This window comes from Typopeltis vanoorti, chromosome 11, assembly GCF_054136105.1.
Source record: "Typopeltis vanoorti isolate ZY-2024b chromosome 11, IOZ_Tvanoo_1.0, whole genome shotgun sequence".
In the NCBI taxonomy this organism is placed as follows: Eukaryota; Metazoa; Arthropoda; class Arachnida; order Uropygi; family Thelyphonidae; genus Typopeltis; species Typopeltis vanoorti.
In genome coordinates this window covers 78,084,313-78,099,369 of record NC_143559.1, presented here as the reverse complement: position 1 = coordinate 78,099,369, position 15,057 = coordinate 78,084,313, and the positions used below count along the sequence as shown (strand labels likewise).

General features: G+C 35.0%; 1 protein-coding gene across 4 annotated transcripts in view; it reads left to right on the top strand.

Moving 5' to 3' along the window:
- The window catches only part of LOC150101769 (zinc finger SWIM domain-containing protein 7-like), a 49,266-nt gene that overhangs the window by 23,106 nt on the left and 11,103 nt on the right, over window positions 1-15,057 (top strand). For all 4 annotated transcript variants that reach the window (XM_090400315.1, XM_090400317.1, XM_090400316.1 and 1 more), the window contains exons 3-4: window positions 6,454-6,475; window positions 12,413-12,594. In XM_090400315.1, coding sequence (XP_090256441.1) covers window positions 6,454-6,475; window positions 12,413-12,594 — 204 coding nt within the window. The remainder of the gene's footprint in view (window positions 1-6,453; window positions 6,476-12,412; window positions 12,595-15,057) is intronic.

Here is a 15,057-nt window from a genome sequence, read left to right as displayed (position 1 = left end):
TGCTTTCTTACTCACAGTCCGTCTCTCTTCTTCATCATCCACTGTTCTCAGACTCTCCATGATGTCACATTCACAACAATAAAAGACCTTTATGAACTGCTGATTAAATATCTCAACTATATTCTCTGCAGCAGGTGTCCTTATACTATTTTCTCCGATCATTGGCATCCTACCATAATCATTCTTTTTTTTTTGCTGGTTCTACATATTGAAAGAACTCCGTAGTATTTTTTTTTTTTTTTTTGGCTTCATTACTCATAACTACTCATACTGAAATTTTGCTACCTTCACCAACTGAGTCATCCTGTTCGTATTCCTTGTGGAATTGATTTTCACCATTCCTCTTATGTTGCCTCCATAATCATTTTTTTCTCTGTATTACATTCTTAATTCTTTTCATTCATCTATTTTCCACCTACCTTATTTAACTCTCTGACCTATGGAATACATTTAGACATTGCTTCTACTTTTCTTTACTTCCAGTTACTATCTCGTTATCCTCTTAATTAAAATCATCCATAACGATCACCCTTTTCCTATTTGCTTGGCTAATTTGCTTATACCTTTCCTGGTCACTACTCTCCACATTAGCAGGTCTATAGCAACATCCAACAAAGTATTTCATTCTTATTCACCTCTGTCTCACACTATACTGCCTCAAAACCACTATCACTATTTTCCTCTTGCATCTCCACCTTGTATGGGCATAACTCTTTTTCACAGAAAAAGAGTTATGCCCATACGAACTCAAGCAATGCAATCATTTGGTTTCCTTTGTTTCTGATACTTCTAGCATTCATATAGACATAACTATTTTCCTCTTGCATCTCCACCTTGTATGGGCATCACTCTTTTTCTGTCATCAATAACACTCCACTGCCGTTTTTATTCTTTTTATCTTCATGAAATACATCATACCCTTCCATCTCTATTCCTGTTAGGATGTCATCCTCATCCAACAATGTTTCACTTATTCCAATAATTTTTGGGTGAACAAACTCAAGCAGTACAACCATTTGGTTTCCTTTGTTTCTGATACTTCTAGCATTCATATACAAACATAACAGCTCTTTCCTGGATCTATAACAAATTTCACTGATATCACTTATTAGATGTGACCTCTCCATACTTTCCTCAAGCCATTTCTTTTTCTCCTTACTCCTCCCAGAACCTTCAAATCTGTTTTACTTACATCGCAGGTCACTCCTTTCTCTTTTTGTCTACACACATTCACATCCTCTTATTGCATCAACCTTTCTCATGCTGTGTTCTCCTGTCTCCCTGTTTCCCTGTTTGTTTGCACACTTGTTCTCTCATTCTCATAAGCACCACTTCAGTCTCTCCTTCCTTACTTTTCCCGCTCTTTTATGTTGCTTCTTGCTTGCTCAGATTCATTCTCTGCACTCATTACTCTTCCTTCTCGCAGCAGTCTCTCCAAATGACTCACAACAAAACCAATCAAATGTGGTCCATCATTTATACAGTTCAGTTCAGTTCTTCCTTCAAACTCATTCCACACATTAACAAATTGCACTTGTTTCTCTCCATCCTTATATGCATATATGCTAATATGTCATTCATAATTCTTGCTCTCCACCTTATCTCATCATTGTCATACCTGGAAAACCCACTGACTGCCTTTCCTATCAGAATATTATCTTTTATCCTTCTCAACAGCCTCCTGATATCCTTGTACCTAGTCAAGTGATTTGTCCTTACTACTACCAATACCAACTCCTTTGCTTGCTTACTCCACACATATCCAATGCCTCAGTCACTCTATTCATTTTATCTCATGGAAAACAACCTTGTAAATCATCTCCTTTATCACACCTCTAATAATCGAATCAGCATACAATGCCCCTCACAGGTCTCGTTTCCTTTTTCATGCTGACATCATTTGGTTTCATCTTCTTCACTTTTCCATACATATCTGCAATTCTCTTAATTTCACTTCATTCCCCCTGTATTTGGTCCCCCCCTCAGTCACAACCTGGCAAAATACATGGCTGCAGGATTTGATGCTCGCTGATTGGGATGCCTCCAGATTCATTACTAACTAGTTCATTCCCATCCACCTCAGCTTTCAAATCTTGTATCCTCTTTTCACTATCATTCACTCTCACTATTTTATCGCCAACCACACGTTTGCTGCCATTCCTGCTCGCCACCTTACTGTTAATTGCACTCTGTTTTTCATTATCATTAATTTCACTCTGTTTTTCAACGTCATTATCAAGCATTTTATCATCAGTCGAACTTTTTTCCTCACTATCACTCACACACTCTCTCTGAGCATTCGAACAGTCTTCAACTGCTGTGTTGGTTATGCTGGCATGTTCCCTACTCATTTTTAAACTTTGCATTTCCTACACACTCTTTCTTTTCTCATATTCAGCCTCTCTACATAAATATTCATGACATCTTCCCATGCATACATACTACATTCAGCTCCATACCATTTTTGAGAAATCCACAGCATTTATTTTGTCTTCTATGCAGAAATATGAATGATTTACCTTACACCACCATGTCACATCAGTGTGCTAACAAAAGCAATGAATTTATGATAATATCACCTAAGAAATGTATCCAAATACCACATTCTGCATTCAGTTATCCCACAGTAATACTTATGTCCACACAAGGTAGAGATGCAAGGGGGAAATAGTGGTAGTGGTTTTGAGGCAGTATGGTGTGAGACAGGAGTGAATAGAATGAAATACTTCGTTGGATGTTGCTATGGATCTGGTAATATGGATGTAGTGACCAGGAAATGTATAAGCAAATTAGCCAAACAAATTCTTATGTCAAGGCATTGCTGAAAGCTGACTCCTCAGCTCATCATAATCACCCACTTTTTAATTCCACATTCAGTTTCTCCACCCCTGCCCCTTTCTTAACAGAAAATTATGCATGTCTGTCAATTTTCCAGACATGCAGGTCAAAACCACTTGATAATTTTTCACAAGCAGAGGCAATGTAGCAAGATTAGTAACTTCCAAGTTTGGTGCTATGACCACCAAATCCAGTACTCTCGAACCTCATGTCCTTCTTTGTTACATGCTATCTCAGGTAATTATATCTTAACAACTATATAAATTCCATTTCCTTTTCTCTGTCTGTGACCATCCCTCCTTTCACTCTAGATCTCCATAGTCAAATTCATCGTCATTGCTCATGGGTCCAATGCTTGATTCACCATCCTTTGCCACCTCTCTCTGTCCACTGTCAGATGACTCAAATTCTACAAAATCTTTCCACATTGTTGACCCACTCTTGCCTTAGCTGTCCTCTTCTATTTATACTGTCCATTGTACCAAGTATCAAGGTTTTTGATCTTTCTACTGTTATCCATTTCTGCAGATATATCCAGAAAACTTTAGTTTCCTTTGAATTATTTTCTGCATTAGATTTCTTTGCAATTTACTTTGCAATACAGTTCTTCATTTGTTACCTTTGGTACCCATCCAATTTAAATAATCTTTCTTTAACATGTTCTTTCAAAAACCAGTGTTCATTTCACAGTCTTTGACCATTACCTGTGTCTCACAACCATAGAGAGCACTTGTGAATATACATGTTTCCAACAGTTTCAGCTTTATGGGAAGACTTACTGATTTACTTTTCCATATCTTGTCCATTGCATGTAGGTTTATTTTAGCTTTTGTTATCTGGGATCTTATTTCTTTCTTACAGTCTAAATCATGTAATATGTTGCTTCCTAGGTATACGAAGTTCCTAACCTCTTCCAGTCTTTTGTCCGTTGATCTCTAATTGCTTTTTCATCCTCTTCTCTCCAAACATCACTATTTTTTATTTATTTTATATATTTATTATATTTACGGCTATTTTGCCTGCTTCTATTTAGGAGTGCTCCTGTTTAAATGTCATTGGCTTTTTACTCACGGATTCTTAGGGCATTGTAGATGTATATTTCCCAATAAATATATGTAGCATAAAGGAAGAGAAATTTGCACATACCTTTTTCTGGGTGTTGTGGCTTTTCTTCTTTCTGCGATGTGCAAACTACTGTGTGTGTGTGGGGGGGGGGGGGTAGGCAATGTGGGAGAATTAAAATAGAAATGGAAAAAACCGGGTTTTTTGAATAATATATATATACATATATATTATATTATTAGGGATGGGCGGAGCATTTTTTTATATTTATATAGGGTGGGAAAGGGTGAAAGGGGTTGAAAACAGCAACTGATTTTTAGAGGGAGGGGGAAGGGGGGTTGACGGGGTGCGGCCCGTTTTGACTATGCTTGGTTGTCGTCTGAACACATGACATTTAAACAGGCACTCCTAAACAGAAGCAGGCAAAATAGCCGTAAATATAATAGTTTGTTAAGAGGAGTAACATGGGAGTCTTCCCAGAAATAATATCCATATTTATTTATTTTATTTTTTTATATTGATGTTCATTATAAGTCCATATCTCTTTCCTTTTTCACTGAACTTCATCATACTGTTCTTTCTAATTCCTCTTCATCATCTTGAATAATGACTATGTCATCTGCAAATCACAAGTTGTTTATCTTAGTACTACTTAATACCTTAAATTGAAATTCCCCCTTGTATTATCCATTATTGACATCCATTGTTCTTTCTAAAAGCAGGATAAAGATGCTTGGTTATATTGGATCTCCTTGTCTGTGACCATCTTCCTATTTTTCTACAGTTTCTCACAGCAGCCTCTGCAGGAGAGACGTATCATGTTCTTGTCCACTCCATAAGATTTAAGTACAGTCCATGCCACTTTCTGATCTATACTGTCAAATGTTTTCTGAAAGTCAACAAAATAGATATAAACATTTTTATTTTTACATAGAGCTTTCTCTACAATTAATCTTGACATTACTATTTGGTGCACAGTACTTCTGTTCTCTTCTAAATCCTGCTTGCTCATCTTCTAGATGTTCTTCCATTAGTTTCCTTATTCTTTCTGTTGATATCATCATAAGTATTTTTCCTACATGACTCATTAGAGCTACTGTTTCTGTAATTTTTGCAGTCTTCAATTAATCATTTAACTTCTTTTGGACCTCAGAATCTCCCTCTGTCTTATATAACTTTGAGCAGTATCTTGTCCATCTCTCTCATATTTCTTCTGTGTTCATCAAGATTTGACCACTTTTATTATTTATGGCTCTTTACTTTGGACTCCATTTCTTGTTGATGTTTCTGATCATCATATATACATCTCTTGTTCTGTATTCACCAAGTATTTATTGATATCCTTGCATTGTTCCTCTAGCTATTTTGATTTGTCTCTTCTAGCCACCTGCTTCACTTCATTCCATTTCGCTCTATACTGTTCTTCCCTTTCCACAGAAATCTCACAGTAACCTTTAAAGCTCTTTTCTTGAATTATCTTTAATGTCTCCTCTGAGATCCACCTCTTCTTTGGCTTTTTCTGTCTGTGGGACTTTGTTCCACTTTTTTCTAGATTGCAGACACCACTTTTTTGTTTCTATCCTCCAGTTCCTTTTCTGAATGGATTTCTTCCTTGAGCACTTTTCTATACACTTTTCTTGTAATTTCCTCACTCAGTGTCTTCATATCTCTCTGATTCTGAAACTGCCTTTACTTGTTGCTTGAATTTCAACTTGATATTGGCAATCACTAAGCTATGATCTGATTCCATGTCTGCTCCTTGAAATGTTTGGCAATGCTGAACTGATGTGTCCCATCTCTTGTTTATGAGTATCATGTCTAGCATGTTCTTGGTTCTTCCATCTGGTGACCACCATGTCTACTTCCTGCAGTCTTTTTTGCTGGAAATGTGTGTTACAAATTACAAATTACCATTTGCCCATTATTCTTTCCCATCCTTCAATTAATTAAAAGATATACTAATTGCATCCTCCAGTAATTAGTATATCTTTCTTTGGTACTGATTTCAAGGTTATTTCCAAATTGCTATAAAATAACTATATTTCTTGTTCAGTACTTTCCAAAGTAGGTGAATAGACCTGAATTGCTGTAATGTTAAATGGTCTTGCTGCAAATCTTGCCATTATTATCCTTTCATTGACTGGTTTGTATTCTAATAATGCTTCTCTTCCTCTTTTACTGAGAAGAAATCCATCTCCTGCCTCATGCTAAGCCAGACCAGATGATTCTTCCACCTCTCACCTCTCCTGACTCTGGTGCATCTCTGCTAATCCAGTCCATGCCATCTTATTCTCCCTTATAATCCCTGTCCTCATTCTTTCCCTTCCTACCATGTAATGAAAAAAGTCTTTAGTGTCACTCCTGTAAAAACCTCTTTAATAACTTATAGGCTTCTATCATGCCCCTCTTCTTCACTTAGCAGCTTGTTTTTGAAGCCTACAGATTTTTTTTTGCAATTAATATTTTTGCATATGAGATAGTTTCATGCAAGTATTTTTTAGTTGATGTATCTTTTCATTTTGTATTTTAAAATTTTTTTTTCTTCCTTTATAGTGACAGATGAAGTGCTTTCAGCGTGAGTATAATTTTGGTGCTATAGGAGATCAAATGTTTTAAAATGACAAAATTTTAAATACATTGTAATGTATTACATACTGAAAGCTAAATTATATGTTTGCTTTTGTTTTAATGAGAAAAGTATTCTAATTAAAAAAAAAAAACAGGCAGTGAACTTGAAAAAAAGTATTGCTAATAACCATAACTCTATTTATTATATACTGGAATGTATTTACTTATTTTAGATTAGCAAAGCTGTTTTATTAGTGCATAATTGGTTCATCATTAAGGATGATGGTTAGAAAGACTTGCGTTGAATCCTGTCTAAGATGCAAAGAACTTTTGTAGATGCTCTTCAACTGAATTAGCTCATTTCATACAGAGATAATGGCAGGATTTCTTCCACAAGCAGGAAAACTGTTCTTGTAATACATATCTACAGATACAATATACTTTATATATTGTATACAATATGCAACAGAGGAATGGCAAATGCATTAAAAATACTTGTAAATTTACTCCTAATTCATCCTGGAATTGAAAAAAACAAGCAAAAGTTTCTTTGTCCAGTGTCGCAGTTTCTGTACCCCCCCCCCCCATTCCACACCAGCTCTTTACATAGTGCATGTTTACTTGTTTGGCTAATGATGGTTAGGATGTATTCAGACAAGTTGATACTTGGGTTAATAGATGTTTAGGATCTAATGCAATTTCCAAAGATTCCCAGATTTTTCTCTCCATGTCACAATAATTATGTAATAGTTTAGATTTATCCCATAGCACTTGATGTCTCATTTGCAAAGTGTCTTGTGGGTCAGCTGAAGAGAGCACATGTGATGACAAAGCTAAGACTTCAGTACTTTGTTCAATTAATTTTTCTGTCTGTCCATAGTAAGATTACTGGCAGTCACATCATAGCCATAAACGCCCAGATGTTGAAGTGGGCTATGTCGAGGTTTTGTGGATTGGAGTATTGATCACATCTTGATAAAGGGGTACTACTTTGATTTTATATTCTTTGAATGTTTTTGCCAGTTTTATCAAAATAGAGTTAATATATGAAAGCATAATGAAGCCTCTATTTTCTTCTTCATGGGCCTCTATCTCACAGGTGCAGTGTTCCAGTGAAATGGCAACCATCATTCCTCTACTTTCTGTTGCACCTGCTAATACAAGAGCTGCAAATGCCTGGCATCCCCTTTCTTGTGCAACTGCAAACACACTGAACCTGCTTCTGTTCATCCTCTTTTATTCTGTACACCTATGTCTTCTGGAATAGCCTTTCTCAAGAAGTTTTCCCAAACAACTCAACCTGCAACTCTCCAAAAAAATGAATCAATAAACTTCTATCTCAGTCCTCATCTGCACACGGCACTGATGTGCCTATAGGTCCTTCGACTTCTCGTGTATGGGATCAGTATATACTAAAAAGTATAAAACACTTGATCAAAGACTGGAGCCCACAGATATTAGAGTTCTGAGAAAGATTAGGAGAGTGAAAAGATGACATCATTAGCAGTATCACATTTAAAATGACAATATTAGGAAAGAACTTGTCATTGTTTGTATACAGGAATGTGTTAGCAGAGCTAATCTCAGATGGTATAGTCACTTAAACAGAATGGACGAGCAAAGAGTTGCAAAGTTGCAAAACAAATGTTCTTTGCCAAGTTTGCAGGAAAAAAAATCCAGTGGAAGACCAAGATTGGATTGATACAGTAAAATGTGCCTTAGAAGACAGAAATATAAGAATCTGATAATGTTAGGGTCTTGACAGATAACAGATTAATTTGGAGGAAAATTGTTGATCAGACGTTAGTAATAATGTAATTTTTTCATCTAGTGCTATCATAATTCCTGAATATGTACCCTCAGGTACATATTCAGGAATTTGATGATGAACTTAATAAACAGTTGGATTACAGTAATCTCTCAGTTATCCAACCAGAGTGGACAGTTCTCTGGTTAGATAATTAATTGATTACTGTATTTGTTTCATGTATTATATAACTTATTGTCAGTTAATTGATCCTGGGAAACTGGTAAACTGATATAGAATCTTACTTTAATAAAAACTTGTGAATATACTAAGAAAAACATTTTTATTCATTTATTACACAGAAGCCTTTAAGGGAGCTAGTGAGTTATTTCAATATGTGGCAAGTAAAGGGAAAATGACTATGGAAGGATGATGCTAGTTGATGACATTAGCAGATTGGTAACCAATGCAGAGGATATAGCTGAATTATTCAATGATCGATTTATCAGCATATTTCATCCTTGTGAAGGCAACACAGGAGAAGCTGGAGTGCAGAATGTATGGTGAAGGAGGGACTGATGGTGAACGAGTATATGAGGAATTAGTAAACTTGATGTTAATAAGGCAGTAGGATTTGACAGTATATTGCCATGTGTCATTGAGATAATGCCCTACAGCATTTGTAGCACCTTTGCTGCTACTATTTAACATGAATCTTGTGACAAGGCGAGTCCCGGAGGAATGGAAGATGTCAAAAATTATTCCACATTACAAAGGCAGGAGGATAAGACTAGGGGCTACAAATTATAGGCCAACCTATGTGTCTAGGATTGTTGTTAAGGTATTAGAGAAGTTGATGAGGACTATGATTCACAAGTGGGTTGATAATAGCAGTATTCTTTATGATGGTCAGCATGGATTTGTTAGAGGAGGTTATGTTTCACCAATCTGCTTATATATTACAACAGGTGATAAACTCACTTGATAAAGGAGATACATATACAGTGGTGTACTCGTGGATTTTCCAAAGGCCTTTGATAGACTGCCATGTGACAAGTGGGTAGTTAAACAAATGGGATTAGATAACAGACTAGTAAGTTGGAAAGCTAATTGGCTATCCGATGGGTATCAGCAAGTTGTATATGGAGGAGTGGTATCACTAGTGGAGTGCCACAGGGATCTGTTTTTAGACCATTATTGTTTTAACTTCTGCATTAATAACGTTGGGCCAGCTTAACTGGAGCTGTTCATCGATAATGCAAAGTTGGGAAAGGCTATGAGAAATAGAGCAAACATGGACTTGCAGGAGAATCTGAATAGAGTATGTGAGTGGGCAGATTATTAGAGTTATCAGTTTAATGTTGCAAAGTGAAATTTGCAGAGGTCTCGAAATTTGATAGGCAAAGTTAGGATGCAGAGTATACAGTTAATGGAGAAATTTTGAAGGAGGTGAAGGAGATGAGAAATCTGGGAGTGATGGTGGACAGACACTTGAAGTTTAGTGGTCAGATTGCTAAAATTGTAAGGACATCCCAATGGATTATGGCAGTAATGAGGATGACATTGACATGCAGAGGCAAAGAAGCTATGGCTCCCTTGTATAAGGCTTTGATCATGCCACATATGGACTACTGTGCAGAGATTTGGTTGCTGGTTTTCCAGGGGATGAGGATGTATTGGAGAAGGTTTACTAAGTTAGTGTCAGATATGAGGAGAGATTGAGGGAATGCAACTTACAGATCCTAGTGAATAGAAGAAGAAGAGGGGGATATGATTGAGACATAAGTTGGTGCCTTACCAGATTAATGTGGAGAAGATATTTCATTGAGTACAGGATGGCAAGGGTAGAACTAGTGGAAGCTGCATAAGGAGAGTTTGAGCTGGGGATTGAGAAGCAGGTTGGTGAGTGGAATACATTTCCTGAAAGTGTGGTGAGTGCGGAAACTGTGAACAGGTTCAAAGCACAGTTTGATGATCTTTTGGCATGAGAGAGCATAAACTTTCCACAATGAGTCTTTTGACTCCATGGAGTTCAGATAATAATAATAACTTTTCTCCAATATTGTTCAAGCGAATAATATATGATCCTTCATGGGATAGATAAGAATATATGATTCAAAAATCATTCCGTTCTTAGTAAATATGAATTATGAATTCTGGAGTTTTTTTTTTTTTTTTTTTTTTTTTTTTTTTTTTTTTTTTCCCACCTGAATCTCACCTACAAAAAGGTAATAAGAAAATATATTTTTTGGGAATCTATTATGCATTTTGATTACCATGAGTGGGCTAAGAGTTATATAATCTGGAACTCTTGAGTAATGTTTCCAGATTAGAGACCAAACGCCACGCCAAAAAGCACTTGCAGGTTATGTTTTACTTTTCTTTGCTACATTTCATATAATTTATGGAAAAATTAACAAAAGGAAAAATATAGGATTTATTTGGTCAAAAGATATTTCATAATCTACCACATTATCTATGGTAAAGTATGAATTACATCACTGATCCTCTTTCAGGTCTCATCTACAGTTGAGATAACTATAGTCCTCTTTCTTACATGTGAAATCTGCACTGCAGAAACAGACATGAGTTGTAATAAATATATATATATACTGTATATCACCAACTCTCTAAATGTTAGTATACATAACATGATCTGCAGCAGGGTTAGGTAACCTAATTCACTTCACTGATACTAAAATTCATTCCTATCTTTTTTTTTTTAATTAAAGGAATTCCTTTTATGTATGCTTACCTTTGATTAAACAGTTAAAAAAAATGTTTAATTTTAAATGTAATATATATATATTTATAGGCATCTCATCACCAAAAAGTTGTAAACCTATTGTACATATAGTATCACAGATGGTGTATGTGTTAATAGATTTTGGGAAACCTGCTCTTGAGACAAAACATGGAACTTTTTTTCCAAGCCACTTCAAGCTTTTAGTAAGCAAGGTAGTGGTCTTGCTCTGGGCAGTGAAAATCATATATTATTAACACAGGATTTCAGATATTGTTGTTATTATTATTAACTAATAATAATAGTCTCTCTCTCTCTCTCTCTGTGTGTGTGATACTTGCTTGCATGTCACCCTAATAATGATTGTATTTCTTAATGAAGCTTAACCACACATTTATATCCACAAACAATTACATCATATTACCATATTTCCTTGCAAAAGTATAGCAGCACAAAACTAATTGTAGTAGATAATTCTATCATAATATAGCTAGAATTATCTGCTATAACCACACTTCTCTCATTATTGCAGTTATCCATATTAATGCTGTCCCTCTTAAATTTAACTATAACCAGTTGATAATTCATCTCGCATTCTCTGGGGATCTTAGAGAAAGGGTCCTAAATTATTGGAACTTTTACTGATGAAATTAGCATTCCTTTATCTGCTACTTGTATATAGCTAAAATTATCTGCTATAACCACACTTCTCTCATTATTGCAGTTAACCATATTAATGCTGTCCCTCTTAAATTTAACTATAACCAGTTGATAATTCATCTAGCATTCTCTGGAGATCTTAGAGATCCTTGAAGGTTTACAGTTCCTTGCAAATTTTTTTTTTCTTGTGAATCCTAACCAAAAAAAATTGTTAACCTATCATTTATTAGTTCCATGGGTGAGTTAAGGGCAACTTAATCCAGTTTTCTTTAGCAGATAGGGACAGTCAGTTCTAAATGAAAGAACATAAAACAATACATCTGATACCACAACAGCAAAACTGGCTTAAGAGATCATGCCATGTGCAACTCACTGTGCTTGACAGTGAAAAAAAGGAAAAGAGTGAAAATATAAATCAGCTAGCTTCTTAAATCCTTCATCCATAAAATAGTTACCAAACCTCAATAAATATGATTGCCTCAATTTTACAAAAATTTAAAATATAGATAACTAATGATACCTCAAATCACAATCATTTACTGTAGTTTAATAGTCTTTGAATTGTAGTCTTTTTTTTTAATTGATTTCTTTTTCCTTTTTTTATTTTGTTTTGGTCACTTTCCTTTATAATTTCTGTATACACTGTCTATTTTTTGGATGGTGTCTTAATGATACCTTTATGATTAAAGAAAAATATTGGATCATACTTAAATTTGAGTTTTTTTAAAAAAAAAAAGAAGAAGAAGATTGTTTCATTTGGCATGTTAAACCTTGATGATGATTTCCATTTTTAGGCTGCATTATGTTTTTAAAGCACCTCTAGTACCAGCATTAGATCTTTTGGATCACAGAAGTGTTACGTGCATTTCATCACCTAGCGGCAGAAAATTGTTCCAGGTTTCTGCATATTCTGGTCTGCTCTATATTTGCCTGAAAAATGCCAATTACTGCTCTTGTCCAGCTTATCAGTTTTCAGGTATTTAAATATTTTTTATGCATTTTCATGTATACTCGTGAAAAATGTAAATATATGGAATTATAAATTAAAAACATCGTTATCAAATTCCTTACATGATAGTACGACAGAGGTTGACGACCTTTTTTAAGTGAAGAGACATTTTTAATCAAATTAAAATTAAAAAAGAATCTGAAGAGCCACACTGCAGCTCAAGATGGAAAGAGGAGACAAGTTTTTTAAGAAATGGAATAGAGTGGGGATGTGTTTTATTAAAAAAATATATTTTTTGAAATATTATTTATTAATATTGAAAAAAAAACCTAACTAACATTCAATTCAATTAGGTATGAATTAACGTGACTTTTCCTGATGAAATTCTTGAGTGAGTCTCTCAACATTACGTGAGTATGCCATAATTTCCATCTTTAAACATGCTGAAGGACTTGTCCCATTCAGACAGTTTATTGATGTAATTTTAGTAATAGTTTATGTATGAAAATATTTGCCCACAAACATACGTCAAACTAAAAGCTTAGAGCAGTTCAACTGCAAATATTTTCAAATTTACATGTATCCAGTAAGCTGTTCCATGCATCAAATATAATTTGGTCACATAAAACACATGGATATTATTTTGCTCTTGTTTTCACTATTTTATATTCACCACAGCCACAATTAACCTTCAACACTTTGCAGAAAGTTGATTCAGCAGATGTTGAATCAATTTTCTTTGCAGAAAGTTGACTCACGATGTGCAGGCAAACTAAACTGAGAAGTGTCTGCAGAAATGTGCTTGTTATACATATAGGTTAAAAGTTAGAGTGAAAAGTTAAAGAGCTGCATGAGACTTGCAAGCCACAGTTGCCAACCACTGTAGTACAACATAATAAGCTTACATTATTACTAATTTTCTGTCAACAGTTTTCCTACAAATTAGTATACCAGTGTTTCTCCTACAATGTGTCTGTAATGTGCAAATTTGTTCATATGCAATAGATAAATAGGGAATAAAATCGCCAAAATGCAAAATTGTGTTAGCTCATATGCAACTTTTTCACAAGGTGACTATGCTTTGTGCTACCAAATAACACCAGGTGAATGTGAAAAATATCACCTGGCTAAATCACCCACAGAGGAATATACAAAACACATGCATGTCTCATCCTCTCACTTTCTCTCATCCCATTGTGCTGTTCTTTCTTGATAAAAGTGTTTAAAACAGCATTCCTTAAGAATCTAAGTAGTGAACGAAAAAGGAAAGCCTTAAATATTGATATAATGAAATCTTTTGAAAGAAATGAGAAAACTTGACATCACCAGAACAATGGGCATAAAGAAATTTACATGGCACACTGCCATAGACAATGTTGTGAAAATAAAAGAAATTTAGTTATCAGGAGCAACTGTAAGTGCTGTAAAGCCAATTAAATGAGACGAGACCTATAGAAATACAGTATTTACTGTAGTCATGTGTTTCTTTATTTATTAGGAATTAAAGATGTTTAAATACTCTAGTGTTAGTTTTGTTGGATTTATTATTTATTCATTTATTTATTAGTGTAGCGTTATGAGAATATACGGGTTCTGCCTGTGTAATTCTGTTTTTTCCATAAGTCCTGTTATTTTTCCTGTGCAAACTTCTTTACCGTGGATTTTTAGGAATGCATACATACCACACTATAAGAAAAACAGTGGTATTATCTTCTTGACTCTATGATTGTTAGATATTTTGGTTTTCTAAGGAACTTCTAACTTAATATCTCATGCAAGCAAAATTTTATTGAAGATCATGCTAAATAGGATTGAGGCCAAAGTTGAGGCAGAGATGCCCAAAGAACAAGCAGGTTTTAGGAAAAGTAAGGGCACCAGAAATCAGATCCTTTGCCTTAGACAGATCATAGAAAAATATACAGAATTATACTCTCTCTCTCTCTCTCTGGTAATGTGTTTCTTAGACTACTTGAAAGCTTTTGACTGTGTTCAGCATGTGAAACTGTGGGAAGTATTGAAAAGAATGGGTTTTTCTCAACACACTATCAGGTTGATAGTTAACTTGTACAGGGAGCATGAAGCCATGGTAAGAACAGGTGTTGGATTAACTGATTGGCTTCAGGTTGGAAAAGGAGTTAGCCAAGGATGTTTACTTTCTCCTCACTTATTTAACATATGTGCAGAGGATCATGTGTGAAGCATTGGATAAGTTCAGGACTAGAATTAGGACAGGTGGTAGATTGATCAGTAATCTGAGGTATGCTGATGATATCATACTCCTCTGTAATGACAAGGAAGAACTAGGACAAATTTTTGATAAAGTTAACAAAGATCAGTAATAACAGAGGACTTCAACTCAATCCTAGCAAAACAAAGATTATGGTTCTCAAAGGAAATACAAACAGGGAAGCTCTTGAGAAACAAGTATACCTTAATGGAGAAACAATTAAGGAAGTTAGCAAGTTTGAGTACCTAGGATTCATTATTAAT